This window comes from Geotrypetes seraphini, chromosome 1 (assembly GCF_902459505.1).
Source record: "Geotrypetes seraphini chromosome 1, aGeoSer1.1, whole genome shotgun sequence".
Lineage (NCBI taxonomy): Eukaryota > Metazoa > Chordata > Amphibia > Gymnophiona > Dermophiidae > Geotrypetes > Geotrypetes seraphini.
Window position 1 is genome coordinate 486699147 of NC_047084.1, and position 20539 is coordinate 486719685.

At 41.7% G+C, this 20539-nt stretch overlaps 1 protein-coding gene across 1 annotated transcript in view; it reads left to right on the forward strand.

Moving 5' to 3' along the window:
- Positions 1-20539, forward strand: part of SHOC1 (shortage in chiasmata 1) — a 283884-nt gene that overhangs the window by 115245 nt on the left and 148100 nt on the right. The window contains exons 12-14 of the mRNA XM_033962662.1: positions 1627-1869; positions 10596-11030; positions 14582-14707. Of these exons, the coding sequence (XP_033818553.1) occupies positions 1627-1869; positions 10596-11030; positions 14582-14707 (804 nt within the window). The remainder of the gene's footprint in view (positions 1-1626; positions 1870-10595; positions 11031-14581; positions 14708-20539) is intronic.

Consider the following 20539-nt stretch of genomic DNA (forward strand, 5'->3'; position numbering starts at 1 on the left):
CTGAAAGGGGACACTGAGCTCTGTTTCCATGTGTGAAGTGATCAAAATTAAGTATTCAGAATTCTGCAAGTCCAGTTCACAGGAAATGATTGACCACCATATGTATGGACTCCTGAGAGGATTTACAGAAAGAAAATTATCCAGGTAAGAACCTAATCTTTCATTTGAACTGCCGAGGGTCCTCAGCATCTGCATTCAGCGTGACAAAGGTGGTGGCACAGATGATCTCCCTTCAGTATGCGCTCCAACCAGGCAAGGACACAGAGCTGGACCAGAAGGATAAGTCTGACATAGACTAGGATGCCACTATTGTCTCAGGATGCAGTTTCTCTCTGGCAGAATCTGTTTATCTGCATGAGAGCAGTAGTCAAGAAATGGTAGTGACCCTGCACCAGAGAGAAGATCCCATAGTGTGCCGGCTGTTCAAAGCCTCTTCGCTCTCAGACATTATTTCTACCTCGCTAAGAGAATTGAAGCTGGAAATTCATGCCAAGAAAGGGAGGTCAGAATCTAAAGCCTCAGTTTCCAGATGGATTAAAATAGCCATTTCTTCCGTGCATTTGGGCTTCTGAAAGCAGGCACTGATTGCATTGAAAGCACACTCTACTGGAGGATACTCAGGCGGTTTCGCCCGAGGAAACCTGTAAAGCAGCAACTTGGTCTACTCCTCATACCTTTACTAGGTTCTAAAGGGTGGATGTAGCAGCCAGGAAAGACACCGCTTTTAGGTCCTCCACTCTGAAGGCAGGCTCAGCGGACCTGCTCTAGACTTCGGTTACTGCTTTGGTAAGTCCCTAGCATTCAGGACCACTACACATATTGCGCTAGAAAGAAAGATTATGTTCTTACCTTCATAATTTTCTTTCTTGTAGATGTATCTAGTGGTACTGAAGCCCCGCCCAGTTAGTGGGCTTCACTTGCCTTCTGCCTTACTATCAGTCTGAATTTGGAGAATTCTCTGTGTCTGATGAATTGACAGATTTAAAAAAAGGGAAAACACTCAAGAGCGTATAGTCTGGTTTAAGTCTCCTGCTTGATATAGCAGAACATGTGAGTAGCACCAAGCTCTCTATAAGATTAGTGCTGGTTGCACACAGTTTTTTCTGTCTGTTTTGATCAGTTACTTGAATGTTATAATATTAATGGATATGTACAGATAAGAGTAGAGGTAGATTATAGGGATGGGATTAGAGGTAAGTTACAAAATTAATCAGGGACCACTGTTCAGGCACTAGGCCTGATGGGCCGCCACGGGAGCGGACCACTGAGCAAGATGGACCTCTGGTCTGACTCAGCGGGGGCAACTTCTTATGTTCTTATGTTTATTACAGAGCAGAAAAGAATTGTAGTGTTGGGATTTTTCCCCATTTCCGTCCTTCTGGTTATGTCTGACATTACAGTGCTACTTGATTGCTTTTGTACACACTGAGAGGGCAGAAGCAGCTCTTTGGAAAGGAGGCAGAGTTCAAAAGATGATTTGACAGCATTCTGCAAGCAACTTGCAGGTTTAGATGCATAATCCTAGCGTTCAGGATCTCTAGACACATCTACAAGAAAGAAGATTATTGAGGTAAGAAAGTAATCTTTCTTTACTAATGGTTTGTTCCTCAAATTTTTTTTTTGTAGTACCTCTGATTAATGAACCTACTTTCCAGCATCAGTCAACTGCAGAACTAAAAAGAATGTTGTCTGTCCATCTGGAATCACCAGTGCTTACTCCACTGGAACCTAACTGGTGGAGAGACTTGGCATTAAATCTACTATGTACAGATACTGTAGAGAAACAAAATACAGATTCATGTAGCTTAAATAATCTGCTACATAATGAAACAGAAGTGTTCACAGCAATTAGAGGAGTTCAGCTAGAAAGTAAGTCATTTTCTTCTTTTCTTTGGATTATTTAAAAGAAAATTTGGAAAACATAAATATACTTTACTTATTGAGAGGTCAGTCTTCAAAATCCCTACCTAGACACAAAGCACTTAGACTCATAAAGTACCATAGGTTTCTATGGTACTTTGTATGTGTCTAAGTGCTTTGAAAATAAGCCCCAAAGGCTATAGATTTTCAACTTAATTTTCAGGGAGAAAGTATGAATGCATTTTTCCTTTCAAAATTGTCCTCAAGTAAACAGTTCCTGTGAATTCTACCATCTTTTCTGTGCAGCTGAAATTTAATTAAAAAATTATTTGCATAGATTTTAAATCCATTCTTTGTCAAAAAGTAGGATGAATCAATGTATACATTTTTCAGAGCTATGTACTTTTTTTTGAAGATGCACAATATTTGCATCTTCCTTCAAAAAGTCAAAAATTTAGTAGCACTTGAATTAATATTCAAACCCTGTGGTGTGCACATTTTTTAAAAACACTGGCTGCAGCATTTAAAACGTGTATATTTAATGCTGTTATCTGGATAAGTAGTGATGTGAAATATATCTTGACAGCTTTCACCACTAGCAGTTATATTGGATAGTGGTGATATTGAGCTGCTATTGGTATAGTAAAGCAGTTTAATACTTAAACAAATCTTTCAGGCTAGTTTTCAGAGGTGAAAGTGAGCAGCTTTTAAAAAAAATGGATTGGCAGTGGCAATAAATTTATGTATAAAGCAATTATCACTGACAACTACATACATGTTATGTTACCATCTTATATCTCGCCAAATCCTCCTAAGAGAGTTCTAGGTGGGTTACAGATAATTTTAGTATTACATTTGCTTGACATATAATTCATAATATCGTTCAGATTGTTAATTTTGCACATATTTTAGTACATTGAATTATTTATAATGTTATCAAAACATTACAAAAGTATTTTCAGTTTTATTAGTTTAAGTTTAATTTAGGCTATATCCCTTATTGAAGTTTCTGAAGAAACATGTTTTCAGATATTTTCTGAACAAGGTGTATTCCATAATAGTTTGATTCTCTGTAGGATGAGAGTTCCAGACTTTTGCTGTTTGATAATTAAAATATTTGCAGTGAGAACCTTCATACTTTATACCTTTTAGTGATGGGAATGAAAGAATTAAGCCATCGGAGTTGCAATGTTTAGCAGATCTGCCTTGTAGTTCGATGAATCTGGGAATGTCATTCAGGGTGTTGCCATATATGGACTTAAAAGCTAAGCAACATAGCTTAAAATCAACCCTCTTTTCTTTTGGGATCCAGTATAACTCTCTGAGCAGTGGTGTGATGTGATCGAATATTGATTTATAGATTTGATTTTGCTGCAGTGTTCTGTAATAGTTGAATTCCTTTGATTGAGATTCCTGACCATAAGACATTACAATGATCTAGTGTTGATAGAATGGTTGTTGTACTATAATTCTGTATTGCTGCTGGAAGAAGTAGGGTCTGATTCTTCTTAATGTATGAAGTGTTAAAAATGATTTCTGGGTTAGGTTGTTTACAAAATCTTCAAAGGTCAGCGAGTTATCTAGAGTAATTCCTAGGAATAGCAGTAGTATCTAGCATCTATACCAGTGTATTGCAAACTTTTTGAAGCCGCAGCACACTAAACTAGGGGCTGTGGCTAGAGGGCCTCTGGACATGCAAGGATATCGACGTGATGACATCACACTTATTTGTGATGTCATCACATCAACATCTGTGCATGTGTGCAAGTCCTCCAGTCGTGGCCTTGAGCTTGCTAACCCTGGGAAGAGAAGGGGTACTTAATTTACAGCTTTTTACATTTATAAAATTCAAGAAACTTTAAGGAGAAATCCTGAGAAGTAACAGCATCTACAGTTTGACCTGTCTGACCTTTAAGCTAGCCTACCATAGAAACTTGTGTAGGGAGGGCTGTTCAGCCCGCATAAGAATATCCATTAAGGGAGGGCTCCTTTAGCCCATATTGGGAGTTCTCGTTAGGAGGGGTTATATATTTTTTCCTTTTAGTGTTAGTGAAACTTGAAGCTGTCAGAAATACGGAGTCAGTAAAAGTGTTCACAAAAATATAATTTGTTAAACTTTTCTTTAAGCTTAGTAACTATGTTAAAAGGGATTTTCTTTGTTCAAAAATACATAAGTACAGCCCCTGTTGGCTGATTGGCAAATGGTCATGGCAAGAGTACATAAGCAAGCATCAGCCTTTGTTTAAGGGGGAGAACTCTCTCTCTCCATAAGGGCCATTTAGCCCTGGAAGAGACAGGCCCCCCATATACAGAATGTTTTGTCAAAGTGGTTATGAATAAACTTTGCAATGGAATCTTAATTCTAATTTGAACCTCAAGCTTAATTGAATATAAATTAAATAAAAATTATTTTAATGACATCACATGTCTGTGTATAGTTACTAGCATGAAATACCCTGTATGTTGGGACACAACACAAATCCGCATACTCAGTTCTCTGTTTTAAGTGGGGCTAAGTTGTGTTTTTGGAGTTTCTCTTTAGCACATAAAACGTACTTCCTGGTTCATTTTTTTCTTCATATTTTCTTTGGTTTTATTGTTTTCATTTGTTTCATTAAAGAATTTTCATTTTTCACTGATTTTATTTTTCAGGCCTTTGAGCCACTGTAAGTGTTTTCAGGCAGGGAGTGTCAAGCCTTTTTTGGGTTCTTACCTACTTGACCTCCCTAAACCATTGAGTCCTTCGATCTTGCATCAGCGGTGTTCCTCTCAATGCCCAAGCCTCCAAGAGGTTTCAAGTGGTGCATTTGGTGTCACAGGACCATTTCAGCTACAAACCCACATAATTTGGTGTGTCCAGTGCATAAGTCCGGAGAACCATGATATTTCCTGTCAACTTTATTTTAAGCCGCAAAAGAGGTTGCTTAAGGCAAGACAATTACAGTGCAAAAAGCTTTTCAGTACAGCTCCGTCTACATTGAGGATGCCCACACATTCTTACGCCAACTCTCATCCTGTATTGATACCGGCACTAATTTAATCAACACCTTGGTCCACATCTGTTTCTTCGGTGTGGGCACCCTCAGGGGACAATCATAAGAAAGCTAAAAAGCATAAACACCATTCTCCCTCTAGGCATGCATCATATTCTTCCTAAGCATCAACTCCATTGATGCATTGGAAGCATAGACTTTCTGAGACTAGGTTACCCATCGTTGCAACTGATGTCTCCTCTAAGTCGTGCCTCAAAGGTCACTGACACCTCGACACACAACGTTGCCTGCACCTTCTTTACCAACATCGGTACTGGTGCTGTGTCTGCAATTTCAGTTAAGAGAGCTGTTGCTGAAGGAGCTTACTGAGATGCTGTAGTCACACATGGTGCAGACACCTGCGGCAGCATAGACAGTCTCATCCCAGTCCGAGCATCCTCTGAAGGCTTCATCAGGTGGCCATTCTCAGACTCTATACCATCGATGTTCCCCTCCGAGAAGATAGTAATCTTCCTCTAGGGAATATAGTTCTTCACATTTCTGATATTCTACTATATCACATTGACACTCGCATCAATGTCCATCTCGAAGCAGTCCCCAACATTCTTTTCGAGGCTCTGCTCAAGGCTCTCCTTGATGTTCACCTTGACATCTGCCTTGATGCTCTATATCTCCAAAGCCTGATGTCAAGGAGTATGATTCAGATTTATCTCCTCATTCAACATCAGATTACCTGGAATTTTCTGCAGAGAGTCCTATGGTATATCTTTGGAGCTGTCGCCTCCACCTCCTCATAGAAGATCCCCACCAGAAAGCTTGTCTTTCACAAAATACATCAGACAGATGGGACACGCTCTCATTATAAGCATGGCATCAGAAGCAGAGCTAATGGAAGTTCTAGTACAGAAAGCATAAGTCTTGAATCTGTGGGTAGTGTATTTTCACCCGCAAGAGATGCAAAAGGTATCATCTTACATTTTCAACTCTACCTCATGGTATCACAAGGCATTGACCTCTCTCCTCAATTTTTTTTCCTTCTGAAAGCGAGGAGAAGGTGATTTTACATCTGCTGCTTAATATTTATTATTTTGGGTATTATTCAATGTTTCTTCAAGGTTTAGAGTGCTTTAGAGCTCCCCAGTAGCCCTGGGTCAACTCTACCTGGCAGAAGCTGCAAACTCAGTGTTCTGAGGTCTCTAGCTGAGCATGCCACCCTCACTGCAGGGCACCTGTCTTTCCAGCTTGCACTAATACTTGGATAGGCTTGGGGTTTGGCCCCTGGAAGTCTGTTTACCTGGTTTTGTTCGAAGCACATGAGCGCAGGCTGCATTTAGACTCTGCACTGGTTTGGAGACCTTGCAGGTGCCAGCTGCATCCCACTCCCCACCCCCACTGCAAGGAATTGTATGGAGACTCGAGTGGTAGAGGGTTTCAGACTAGTTCATCCTGTGTAAAAGGCAGTCCAAAGAGACAAGCCCCTGGATATCCTGCTTGTTTGCTTGGCTAAGGCAGAAAATGCTTTTCCTCTATCCAGCTACAGTGTGAGCTGATGCAGGCACAGTACAGTGAGTACAGCCTATTACTGTCTATGAGAGACATTAGGGTGCAGTTGACTTGGGGGTTTTGAATTTCTGGGGCTTCCTTGAGGGTTCCCCTCTGCTAAAATACTTTTTTTTACATTTTGTGTCTGTTTTTAGAGCTCCCCCAGGGCATTTTTGGCACCAAAATTGCTGCTGCTGCTGCTGCAGCCATCTTAGATTTTCCAAATTTATTTTAAAATCCCCTCCCTGCTGCAAAACATCTTGTTTGGGTCTAGAACTAGTCAGGATGGACTCCACAGGTGGTTTAACTACTGTATCATACCGATTGGGCACCGGATGGGTGCCTGAAGATCAACTTTACACTGCATGCTATGGCACGCAATGAGGAGCAGACGCAGTGGGTTTAGCCCCCCCAGGACCCTGCAGAGGTTCAGAAGAATAGAAAGCTTGAAAAGTGTGACATAAATCTCTCCTGGAGCCTTCTACTGGTGATTCAGCACCGCCAGCAAAGCAAAAATTCCAGATCCCAATTTTACAGAGAGGTGCACCAAAGGGAGTCCTAGAGGTCCTCTGGGGACTCAGGTCATGTTTTTGACTCTGATTTTGTTGTCCTCATTTATGAGGCCTATGTAAAATATAAACAGTCCCTAGGCCCAGATGAGACTGTGCTGGTTAGCACACAGGAGAGTTTATCCATGCAGAATCTGGCTCCTTGACGAGAAAAGGGATGGTGGGAGCCTAAGGTCCAGTCAGAGAAGGACTGGGATGATTAGGAATCCAAGTCTATGCCTCTTCTCCCCAGAAGTGCCTCCATAGGTTCTCATGGGGGTGATGGCCAGTAGGCTATAGCAGTCCTAGACCAGGAAGATTATCTGACCTCGTAAAGACTCGTTAAGCCGTCCAGCTTAAATGAAGTCATTGCAGTCGCTCTGTGGAAACTGGATTTAGAGGTTCCACAAAATGCTTCAACATAGCGCTCACTGCTGAGCAGCTCCAAAACTCAGTCCACATTTTTCCGTTTGTATCCTGAGATCACTATGATGCTGACTGAGCATTGGGAAATGCCAGAGGGGCCTTTGCGAGGGGTTAGGGTGATGTATAAATTGTATCCTATGGCTTCTAAGGTGGATTTTTTTGTGGCACAGGTTATAAAGTGTATTTCACTTCTCAGCAAAGGCGGTGTGATCCTGAAGAATGCTCAGGTCTTCAGACTGGATCTAATTCTCAAAAGGCAATGTGAGGCCTTGGCTTTGGGTCATAAAGCAGCTTGCCCTGGATCAGTAACATGAAATATTGCTACTATTTGGGTTTTTGCCATATGCTGGATTGGCCACCGTGAGAACGGACTACTGAGCTGGTTGGACTAGTCTGACCCAATAAGGCTGTTCTTATGTTATTTTGTGGTACGCATCTGTCATAAAATGCTATATCAGGCTCCAGCTGTGGAGGCGAGCACCTACCCCCAAACGGTTCTGTCAGGGGTGGATTAAGTTGCAGACTGGAAAGGGCAGGCTATGTATGACATGTTTAGAGTCATGAGTAAAGTGTTTGCTTACTCTATTTCCACCCGCAGAATGCTTTGGATCAGACAATGGGTGGGAGATTCAGCTTCTAAAGCTACATCGAGCAAGTTTTCCTTTAAGGAACAGATGCTTTTTTTGTAAAGAGCTAGACAATATTATGACCAATGTAATGAACAGGCATCCTAGGTTTTTCCCAGAAAGCAAGTCACATACGAGGACTGTTCAAAAAGTATCAGACCTTAATTTTTCTTGCGTAAACAAAGCTAGGGAGGCGTGGTTTGGTGCACGTATGTAGGCAACCCTAATGCTCATGCTTGAATTTTTTGCCTCCTACAGAAGCTATCAGTTGCCGGCAGACCACCAATGAGTGAGGAAGTGTATGTGAGTGCCGTCCAATTTTCATTTTTGACAAAATGACAGAAAAATTTGAACAACGCTACTGCTTTAAATTTTGTGTAAAGCTTGGCGATTCCTAAGTGGAAACGATCCACAAGATTCAACAGGCCTTCGGGGACAAAGCAATGGGCACCACACAGATAAAGGAGTGGTACAACTGCTTCAGAGATGACTGCTCATCAATGGACAGTGAAGCATGTTCTGGTAGGCCCTCAACATCCAGAAATGAGATCGTCATTGACCAAATGAGGACCCTGTTGATGCAGGATCGTCAAATCACGATCAGAGAACTTGCAGACGAGGAGAACATCAGTGTTGGATCCTGATGTACCTTATTCTGAGGATTTGGGCTTCAGGAGAATTTCAGCGAAGTTCGTGCCAAAGCTGCTAATGATCGAGCAGAACCAACTCCAGTTGGAGCTCGCACAGGACATGCTGAAGACTGTGAACAGTGATCCCAGCTTCCTCAGCACAGTGATCACTGGTGATGAGTCCTGGGTTTATGGGTTCGACCCTGAAAGGGACCAGATTTCAGACAAGAGAAGACATGCTGAATGCTGAATGTTACGGACCAGTTGCGAGCAATCTGCTTCTGACAGTGGCAGAACTGTTGGAAGAAGTGTGGACTACTTTGAAGGAGATTAGTATAAGATTGTTGTATTTAAATACGAGTATTTTTTATGAATAAAGGTCTGATACTTTTTGAACAGCCCTCGTATGCCTCAAAGATCAAGTTGTGGCTCCTTTCGAGGTTACAGGGAAGCTCGGTAGGCTTTGGTGAACATCTCTTCACAGAGGTCATTTCAAGGGACTAGGCAGAGGTTTGGTGCCTCTGGATAAAATCCTACATCGGGTGCTTCTACCTACAGACCCAAAAACTACTGCAAAAATAGCTCACTTAACAGCAAGTGACTTAATACCTTCAGACACTAAGACAGCTTGGTACTTCCAGCACTAGAAAAGCCTCAAGGGGAAGGAAAATAAAATAATGAGAAGTGTTTTTTGTTTTTTAATGGGATGAAAACTCTGACAGAGTCCCATCTGAGAAATGACATGTATTCCACACAAAGACAGCCCAGCATCTATCCCTTGGTTGTATCTCCAGATTGACTCTTAATGAAACCACCTCTGTCTATTAAAAAGGGCATCAAAATAAGAGAAACAAAGCCCAAGGGTGCTGAACCTCAACAAACACCAGAGTGCAGCCCTGCTAGTCTCTGCAAATGAATTTGGCATGACATTAATTGGTCATTCTCCAGATTCAGCTCTGGGCAAAGCCTGTGGACTTCCTCGGAGCACCAATCAGCTCCAAAGCCAAAGGTTTTAACTGATGAAAGCATTTGAGGACACTGAAGTAACCCATATAACTTTTCAGAATTTCAGGTGAAATTTAAAGCACAATTTCACACGAGAGAAGAATACATACCATGTGGAATTCCAGATTCCTGTGCCCTGGCTCATTGTGTGTAGATATAAGCAACCCCCCCCCCCCTTCCCTTGCTAAAGCAGATCAGGTCATTAACACACATGAGTCACTCTTTTTAAGAAACATTAGAATATCCAGGAGTAGAATAAGGTACATGGTGTAGTCAGCAAAATGACAGCTGTTTTCCTCCCATTACAATCTAATAGGCAGGATCACTGAGATTAGTGCAAGGACAGCAATGCTACATTTTTAAATTGTTCTTAACAGCAAAAAGAAACTCTGGTTCACAGCCTCATAACAGACATGTAGCGAGGACTGATGGAGAAGAGGGTGGGGATAGACAACTCAGAACATCTGAAATGTATCAAAGCATAAGCTTATTAAATCTGTTTGAAGTGTAGTGCCAAAACTGTAAGATACCACTAAGTCAACCGTAACTCAGTTTGTAAACTTGTTCAGGAGCCACTCCAAATAGTCCATAAGCTGGAGACAGAAATACTGAACTTTCTACAACTGCATGGTACCCTTAAAGGGTAAGTCACGTAGAAATACTTCTCCATCCTATGGTCGATGGACATAACCCAAATGTTCTGGACTGGTCTGATATTAACATAAAGGAATATGGACTTGTGGACTGGTGTCCCCCCCTTAACTCTCCTTCTTTTTCTAACACTTAAATCTGAATTTGATATGTGACCTCGGTAATTATTTATAAGGTTACATCTTAAAGCAACATTTATCAGAAATATGTTAAATGAATATCACTTTAGTAGAATAGAATATGAAAAATATACAATGGAATGCAATTGTAGTACTTTTTCTTTTGATGAGCAGTTTTTTTGTTTATTTTTTTCAGACTGGCTAGAAGAGAAGGCCTTTGTTACTGAAGAAATCTATCTTTCTCCTACTGGAAGACAAATGCTCTCTCATTCCTCTTCTCAGAAACTGATTGAGTGTTCTCCTCCTTGTTGTGGTTCCACACAAAAACACGCTGCTTTTCCTGATATGCACACAGATGTTAGCAGAATCAGAGAAGAAATGAAAAAGCAGAGTGAGGCAGTGGAACCAATGTTTTTGTCAAATGAAGAAAAGAAAGATGATGAGCTAGCTTTGAATCTCTACACTGCAGCTGTTGAGCCTCCCTATTCATCCCGAAACCAGGAAACCACGTCTAATCTGTCTAAAGGAAAGGAGGATGATTTAGACTTGCTGAGCAACTTTATAATGCTAAGATCCAAACAGATTGCTTCAAAGTCTCAGACAAAAGTTATACAAGAAAGTCCATATCTAGGTAAATTGTATATACAGGTATTTAACTGAGATGCATTGGTCTATCCCTCCTAAGCTGAAATAATCCAGGAAAGAAAATAAACTTCATAGGTTTTTGGAGTATATATGGTTCTTTAATATGCAGTACTCCCCCGAAATTCACGGGGGTTCCGTTCCAGGAACTCCCGCGAATTTTGGAAAACCACGAATACGGTTTTTCAGCTGATCAAAGGCAGGAGAAGGCAGCTGGGTCGCCGGCGGGTGCTTAAATTGTACTTATGAAGACAGGCACATTTTCCGACCGCCTCTTCCTGGTACTAAAGTCATGGTTACACCAATCAGGAGCTGCTTTGATACGCCAGATAGCGTGTCAAAGCAGCTCCTGATTGGTGTAATCATGACTTTAGTACCAGGAAGAGGCAGTCAGAAAATACCGCAAATTACTGAGTCTGCGATTTGTGAACCGCGATTTTGCAGGGGTTTACTGTATTCTAATAAACACAATGGGGGAATTTCAAACTGACCATATGATGACAAATTTGTGGGTACTTACTATTTTTGTGGGTAATTTTATAGCTGCATGCATGGGTAAAAGGTACATGCATACTTTTCATTCTACAGACTATTGAATTTACAAAGGAAAAAAGTGTGCATTTTAGTATTAATGATTAACCTAAACATAATACCTACCCACATTTACTTTTATGGATACTTGTTCTGAGTAAATCATGTATATACTTTTGAAAATCCAGACACGTACACTTAGTTTCAACTGCTCATCCTGCAAGGAATACTTCACTCTATGGTATGTATAAATTTGTGAAAATGGCACTGCATGCATTCTTTTACCTCCACAAGTAATTCACTGTTCAAAGGATCATTGCCACAGGTCGATGTCTTTTGTCACCTTTTTGGTCTTCATTTGACTGCTGTTATGAGACATCATTGTTGAAGTATATGAATAGGTAGAGCTAGTTATGTTTCATCTTTTATAGAATAAATTCCATATTTTTCGCTCCATAAAACATACTTTTTTTCCACCGTGAGAATGGTCTGACCCAGTAAGGCTGTTGTTATGATATGAGTCTTGGATACCTTTGTCTGGGCCATTTGGCTTTTATCTGCCATCATGTTTCTATGTAATAATGTACAAACATAGGTGTTTGCTAAGGTTTCCTTTGTCTAATATTAGTTTGACATATATGTAGTAATAGGGAAAATCAGGTAAAGGAGAGAGAAACAGCATCTGGAAAAAAAAGGATCCCCCAATATTTTTCCAAGTAAACCTATTGCAGAAATCTTTGCATGAAATTTGAGATATATTTCTGAGCACATTGTTTTCCATTAGGATGGAGCTCTAGAGCACAGTTCTTCAACCACCGGTCCATGGACCGGTACTGGTCCGCAGAAAATTCCTGCCGGTCCGCGCAGGACCGGCGAGATCAACTTCTTCAATTTCCTGCCAGTCCGCGCAGGACCGGCAAGATCGAGGAGCTGTCCTTCACACAGGGCCGGAGAGATAATAGGGAGCCTCACACTGTGCTTTCTCCCCTCCTAGCGGCTCTCCTTACAAACGCAGCGATTGAAGAAGGAAGCCTTGGAGCTTTTGCTGTGTCGGGCCGCCTCTGATGATGCAGCTTCCGCTTTCCTCAGAGGCGATGTGACCCAACAAAGGACCCGAGGCTGCCTTACTGAATCGCAGCGCTGGCAAGTAAGGAGAGTTGCTGGGAGGAGAGAAAGCTGCTGGGCATGGTGAAAAAAAAAGGACAGCTGCTACTGGACCTGGATAGGGAGAAGGAGAGATGCTGCTGGGAGGGGGGAGGGAAAGGAGTCTGGGAAGCTGCTGGGTAAGGGGAAAAAAGGGACAGCTGCTACTGGACCTGGAGAGGGAGAAGGAGAGATGCTGCTGGGAGGGGAGGAGGGAAAGGAAAGGGAAGAGAGTTACTGCTGGACAGGGGGAGGAGGGAAGGGAGAAGAAAAAAGGAAGGAAACAGCTTGCAGGGAGATTAGAGGAGGGGAAGGGGAGAGACAGGAATGAGATGGGAAGGGGGGTCAGCAGAGAAATTGAGAGGGACAAAGATGCTAGATCTGGTGTAGGAGAGATAAAAATGAAGAGAGCAGTGAAGCTGGAGTGAATCATGTAAAAAGGAGAGAGGGGCATAGGCTGGATGGAAAGGGGAGAGGGGCATAAAAAGAAGACAAATATCATATGGAAGGGGGAGAGGTCAGACAGTAGATGGAAGGGGCAGATGCTGGATTGAAGAGACAGAGAGGGCAGACGCTGGAAGGAAGAGAGTGAAAAGAAGATGAAAGCAGAAACCAGAGACAACAAAAGGTAGAAACAAATAATTTTATTTCTATTTTGTGATTAGAATATATCAGATTTGAAATATATATCCTGCTAGAGACATAACTGGGGACTGCAGTATTCTGTTAGCATGATATTTCTATGAACTTGGCTTGTTCAGTTTTCTTGATAGTAGAGGGGATACATGTGAAGGGGAAGGGAGGCAGGGGTTTTGTTGGTCCGTGCTCTGTATATTTGTATTTATAAAATCACAATTGTTCAGAATATTGTTTCTTTTTATACTTTAATAAAATACGTTCAATATAAAATCATAATTGCGGCTTGTGCAGATGGGATCAGATGGTTTGCGGGGACCGAGCTCGCGGAGATGGGGCGTAAACGGGGTTTTTAAATTTTAGTCCTAGTAGTTTGCTGGTCCACAAAATAATTCTTTTATTTCTGCCGGTCCACGGGTGTAAAAAGGTTGAAGAACACTGCTCTAGAGCATCAAGCTCGCAAAACAGTTGCGCTCCTAATTTATGAAATCTCATAATTCATTAGTTCACAAAGAATAACATGCTGCTCCCAGTGTAGTTTAAGCTTCCTCCTGAGCAGAATCCCCTTCACAAGAGCAACAAAACTAAATACAAATTCTGAGGACAGGAAAGGAAAAGCATCTATTTAAAAAATTTTTACATGATCTGTACATATGCATTCCTGGAGACATAGTTGGGGTGGAGCAGAAGCATGTATTTTATGAAATATGTGGGTACACGTGTAGAGTACACACATTTACATGTTTTTGTAAAGTAGATGTAAATGTGTATGTATGCATTTATATGCTGTTGTGACTACTTCTATAAGCCTGTTTTCAAAAGGCACATCAGTACCTTTTTGTTCTTATACAGATTTCCTTTTATAAAATTACTGATTTGGGGGGTAATTTTATAACTTAGGCGCCTAACTTAAGGCGCCATTTATAGAATTTCCCTCATATTTTACAAAATACATGTGTAAATCATGACTTTGCCTGTGTGCCACCCAAATTGAACCCTCGTTTACAACTATACACCTGCTTTCACCACATGTACTTCAGTCACGACCTTTTATATGTATAAATAAACATTTTACATTCAAGAAAAATTCATAATGTCTTAGATTTAAACACTGATGATATAGAATTTATGTCTAATTTAAATTGTAAGGAATTATCTGTCAAGTTATCATAAATTAGCATTTATGTAGAAATTCACATTTCATTTTTTTTTTAATTACATCAAAAATAGAAGCACCCAAAACCAACACTCCAATTCCTAAGGCAAGCAACCTTGTGGCTTGTGACAGTACTCCCAATGTGGAAACAGATAAAGAAGCTAAAAGGAATAACATTGTAATTGAAATCTTAGCCACAGGTATGTATTCTATCGTAATATTGCTGCTAATAATAATATGCATCTCAACATACTTAGGCTTGAATAAGTTAATTAATTGCAGTGCAGCTATTTTTGGAATGAGTGATCTAACAGCATATCTCCAAAGGTGAGGGAAGAAAGAATAATGATGTTATTACTCAGTCACAGTTGGAAAAACATAGTACAAGGAGGCAGCTCAACTTTCCCCAAAATGTACCAAAACTTAAATGTTTCAGACTACCATATACATCAGGAGCATAAGGAATTAAAATAATAGGACAAGCTAAAGTAAAAGTATCATATTGATTAAATACCACACTGTCTTATGCTCCATGCACAAGACTGTGCCGCCACACACTAAGCTGAGGGTTTGAACGTACCCTCAACGATGACACCTAAATCTTTTTCCTGGGTAGTAACTCCTAACATGGAATCCTGCATCACATAGCTATAGTTCAGGTTCCTCTTTCCCACATGCATCACTTTGCACTTGCTCGCATTAAACATCATCTGCCATTTGGATGTCCAGTCTCACAAGCTTCTCTTGCAATTTTTCACAATTCTTTTGCGACTTAACAACTATGGGCTAGATTCACTAAGCAAACCAATCTTGTACCGATTGGTTTGCGAGCCCTTTACGACCAGATTTCCCTCCAATCCCAATCGTCTAATGCAAATTAGTAAAACCCCATGTAAAATAGCCAAGCGATTGATTCACTAACAATTGCTTGGCTATTTTGAGTCGGGTTTTACTATTGGTAAACCCGACTGCTGCAGACCTGTCGGTAGCTGAACTACTGTTAGATCTGCATGCTTTTTGACAGGCCTGCCTGTCTTTTTTATTCATTTTTTTCCATGGCACAGATATTTTGCATGTGTTATAACCGCAAAATATCTGCCCCATTAAAAAAAATGAATAAAAAAGACAGGGCTCCGCATTACCAGCCTCAGTCAGGGGACTCGTGACACCCAGCAGCAGTGTCTTATAGGACCACTCTAAGGACTGAATCAGGATACTCTCCACCGTCTGAAGCACCTACACCTACAGGTTCCCCAGGTATGAACATTCCAAAAAGTGATGTACCATCGTGCCCCGCAAAGCTGGGCAGCAAGCATCAGGCCACAAACCCATCCTGTATCCTTTGTTTTTCGTAATATAGGTCTTGTGCAAAATATTAAGATGCACCTCATGTAAGCCCACATTAAGGGAAGCCCCTGCACTGTCCACAAAGCTCAAGGCCAGCTCATCCGCAATAATCCCTTCGCCCAGCTCAGCTTCCCAATCTTCCACCATCAATTCCAAGAACTGCATAAGCTTCCAGGGCTGCCCTATATTATACTAGCCTGAAAGCATGTTGAAGTCGGACTAGACAAAAAGAAAGACCTGGTCCAGGGGGAAAAATAGGCAGCGGTCGACCAGGTGAACGCAACGAGGAACAATAGCTTCTAAGCTGAAGATATGCAAACACTGACCCCGCAGGCCAACTCCAATGCTCCCAACAAGATTGAAAAGAGGGGACAGACCCCGAACCCAACTCGGCAACCTGTCCAACAAACTGGCAGCCGGACCTACAGGCTCTCAAGAAAAAGGCATTCACTGAGCCAGCAGGGAATCCAGGATTATCTACGAATTCCAGAAAAGGTGACGGGCCTACCACACCCCCCCAGAGAAGACCGCCACCAACACCATGCAGCCCGCAAGGGCTATAGCATAGAGGCGCACGATCCCACCCCAGTATACAAAGCATTAAAAGCAGAAACCGGGGCAGCCTGTAGGTGCCAAAACCTTGCCGGGGCAAACTTAGAGGCTCCAGAGTATACCTCATGCACCCACCATAATACAGCAGCCACATTATAAAGGCGCAAGTCAGGAAGGTTGACTCCACCTTGTCACAAGCCCAGCACTGGTAAAAAGCCTAGAAACACAGTCCTGAAGCTGAGGAGAGCTGATCAGTGCAGCAGCTCTACACCTAGCATGGACCAGGACTTAGATTCTGAGGAGGTTTGCCAAGAGCAGGAGCCCTGGGAGCATTTGGGACACTATGGGGGTAAAAACATCTTCAAACCTAAGCCATGCACTATTAGGACACAGTTTAAGAAACAAGCAATGGCTCCTTTAGGCACACACCTGCTTAGGTTAATTGCAGAGCAGGAGAAAGCCCAGGGAGAGTTGAAGCCTGCCTATCCCCCACGTAGGCTTGGGAGTGGCACTCACAAACTAAGGCAGCTACAGCAGTGCAAGCCAGAGAGAGACAGAGCTGAACCAGGAGAGGAGTCAGACCCTTGGGGCTTGATTCATTAACCTGCCCAATCCGAGCAGGTCTGACAAATTCAAAAAACTCCAACATGCAGATGAGGGCGATCAGAGGAACGCCCCCATCTGCAGGCACGGATCACTCTATAGCGATCCCCGCGCATGTGCAGACCATCTGTAGATGGATGGTCTGAGCATGCGCTGGACCTCTGGGCCGTTGGAGGTTTTTGGGGTTTTTTTCTTCTATTTTTTTAATGGAAGGTGAATCTGCTTGTTAAACCACTGAGCACAGCCAGGGAACCTGAAAAGCGCTGAACCTCAGGGCCGGCATAGATTTTTAAAAATAGGCGATCGAGGAAATTTTCGGAGCCCGTGGTTTTAACCCGCTTAAGCCTGCGGGTTAAAACCACAGGCTTACAGTGCAGGGGAAGGGTGGGAGAGTTGGGGCAGGCAGGCAGGGTGTTCAGGTTCAGGGCTGGAAGGCAGGCGTATTCGGGGCTGCAGGATGCATTCAGGGCAGCAGGAGATCAGGGCTGACAGGGCTGAGAGCCAGGGCGGCAGAAGGCAGGGTATTCAGAAAGGGCTTCAGCAACTGGTCCTAAGCAGTTGCTTTTTTTTTATCGGCCAGCCCAGTCGGTCGGTGTTGCAGGGTTTTGTTTAATAAATCGCGTCCCTGCCTACTTTGCATGCCGTTGCCCTCATTTGCATGCACAGATCAGAGGATGGTCGGAAGAGAGGTAAGTGAATCGGGCCAGGGTCGCTAAGGGGTCACAAACCGTTTAGTACACGATCGGTTTGCTTTGTGAATCTAGCCCTTGGTTAGGTGCTCCAAAGGTCAGGCAAGGAAATGAAATAGAAATGTTGTATTGGGAGGAATCCTTACCTGTTAATCAGCTGCCATGCCTGGGACCAGAGGAGGCAATGGAGATTGCTCTGCCACCAGTTGTTATTCAAATGGATGAGAGTTAAAACTTGCTTTTTTACTACTTTTTTGCTGGATTGAAGAAGCTGACAATGCTTTGTGTTTGTTGGGTAAAAACAGTGGTCTCAAACTCAAACCCTTTGCAGGGCCACATTTTGGATTTGTAGGTGCTTGGAGGGCCTCAGAAAAAATAGTTAAATGTCTTATTAAAGAAATGACAATTTTGCATGAGGTAAAACTCTTTATAATTTATAAATCTTTCCTTTTGGCTAGTCTTAATAATAATATTGTAATTTATAGCTAAAGAGACATATGATCAAGAAACTGTTTTATTTTACTTTTGTGATTATAATAAACATACCGAGGGCCTCAAAATAGTACCTGGAGGGCCGCATGTGGCCTCCGGGCCACAAGTTTGAGACCACTGTATAAAAAGGATTGTGTTTTGCTGGTTGGTTTTGTCCCCAGGAGCCAGAAGCTATTTTGGGAGTTTGAAAGGACAATTAGATGTATAGGAAAGCTGCCCTATCTCAGTGGTAGGCAAACTCATTAGTCAAAAGAGCCAAAGATCAGCAGTACAATGATTACGATTTCTTTTGAGAGCCAAATTTCTTTTCAAGAACCATGTTTTTAGGAGTTGGTTTAAACTAGCTACTAACATTAAATAAAACCAGATATCATAATAATAATCTTACTTATTGACAAAAAAATATTTTTCTATCTTTTGTCACTTCTGCTTTAATCATCCTGTCTTCACTCACTTCTTTCTAGTCAGCATCTGCCCTCTCTCTCTGCTTCTGTCATCCACTGTCCACCCTCTCCCCGTTCCATATGGCATCTTCTTTCTTTCTATACTCCTTCCATAAACTGCCTATCTTGTGCCCCTTCTCTCCTTTGTACATGATTCATTTCAGCTCTACCACCTCTCCATTTTTCTCTGTCACCACCCCCTCCCCTATGCTCTGGCATCTCACTCCTTTCCTTTCATCTATCCCTCCCCATCCATGCTTTGACATCACCTCCTTCCTTTTCCCTTGGTCTGGCATACCTTCCTCCTTCCCTTTATGCCCTGGCATCTCGGTAGCCAGAATGTTCCTTTTCAGAGGGGCCCCAATACGGCAGCTGTTCTCATAAGCTGCCAGCAGCTGCCCCGAAGTTTTTCCTCTGCCACAACTTCCCTTTTCTGACAGGGCAGATCGGTGCAGAGCTTTAGAAATATGAGTATGAAAGGATAAAGTATTATCTATCAAAACTCCCCAAATCTTGGTGGTGGTTGTAAGTAATAGAGGAACACTTTTCATGGTAAAGTTGAGTGGATCTGAAAATGGCGTATTTGAAGAAAAAAGCATCAGTGCAGTATTCTGAGAATTCATTGTTAGTTTATTTAATGTTAGCCAATCTGCAATTTTGTCCGATTTAGCAGAAATAGATGAATAATAGGATGGTGAATGGGAATCTAATGGGATAAGAAGCTGAATATCATCTGCACAGATGAAAAAAGTAAACTCAAAAGACTGAAGAAGAAGAGTTAAGGGAACAAGAAAAACAGAGTATAGGCCCCAGGACAGAGCCCTGGGGAAAACCAGATGATAGTGAATGAGAACTAGAAAATTCATTTAAGTAGTGAACTGCATATGTACAATTAGATAAATAGGATCAAAACCATTGAAGAGCAGGTCCACGGACCTGAATGTTTTTCAAACGACTGAGAAGAATAGCATGATCGACTAAATCAAAGGCCACAGACATTATCGAGGGAAAAAAGAATGACATCATGTCTGCTAACAAGAATTTGTGTTATATGATTTAAGAGGCCTAACAGTGTACGTTAAGTGGAATGATGTGATCAAAATCCTATCTGACGGGGATGAAGTGCATTGTTTTTTTGTTAAAAAGTTGAATAGCAACCACTTTAGAAAAAAAATGGCAGGTTAGAGATTGGTCAATAATTAGCTATAATGGTAGGATCAGCTTTTTGATTTTTTAACAAAGGAGTAACTTGCTTTCTTTCAATCTTGAGGAAACTTAGCAACAGAAAGACTGCTATTGACGATTGATAATAATGGGTCAAGAAGTCGATCTAGAAAGCGCATGAGGAGAGAAGCAGGGATTGGATCATTTGGAGGTGAAGATTTTAGCGATGTAATTATTTTCTTCAAAGTAGCAATAGTTTGAAGATTAAAGGAAGAAATCATTGCAATTAGCACATTAGAAGAACAGGAGTTATCAATTGGTGAACAAGGAGCATTCAAAGGAAAAGGTGATATGGATTGTTGTAGACTGGTGATTTTATTTTTGAATCCTAAAGCAAAATCTTCAGCTGAAAGAAAAGAAGAAGGGATAGAGGAAGATGAATTAGAAAGGAAATATAATAAATGATAAAGATATGAGGAATTTAAATCTCATTTGAGTACTGTAGAGACATATGTGCGTTTAACACTGCACATACGATAACAATGCAGAATAATATTTCAATACATTATGATTATGAATTGTGGAGTTGATATTCAGAATGGTTTAAGTAGAGAGCAGAGGCTCCTGCCCACTTAAACCATGCTGAGCTGGCCAACCACCAATATTCTGTGGCATTTAGGCAAAGGCATTGAATAAGGTGTTGTGATGGGATGGAGCCATAAGATATGCGGGGACCAGCAAT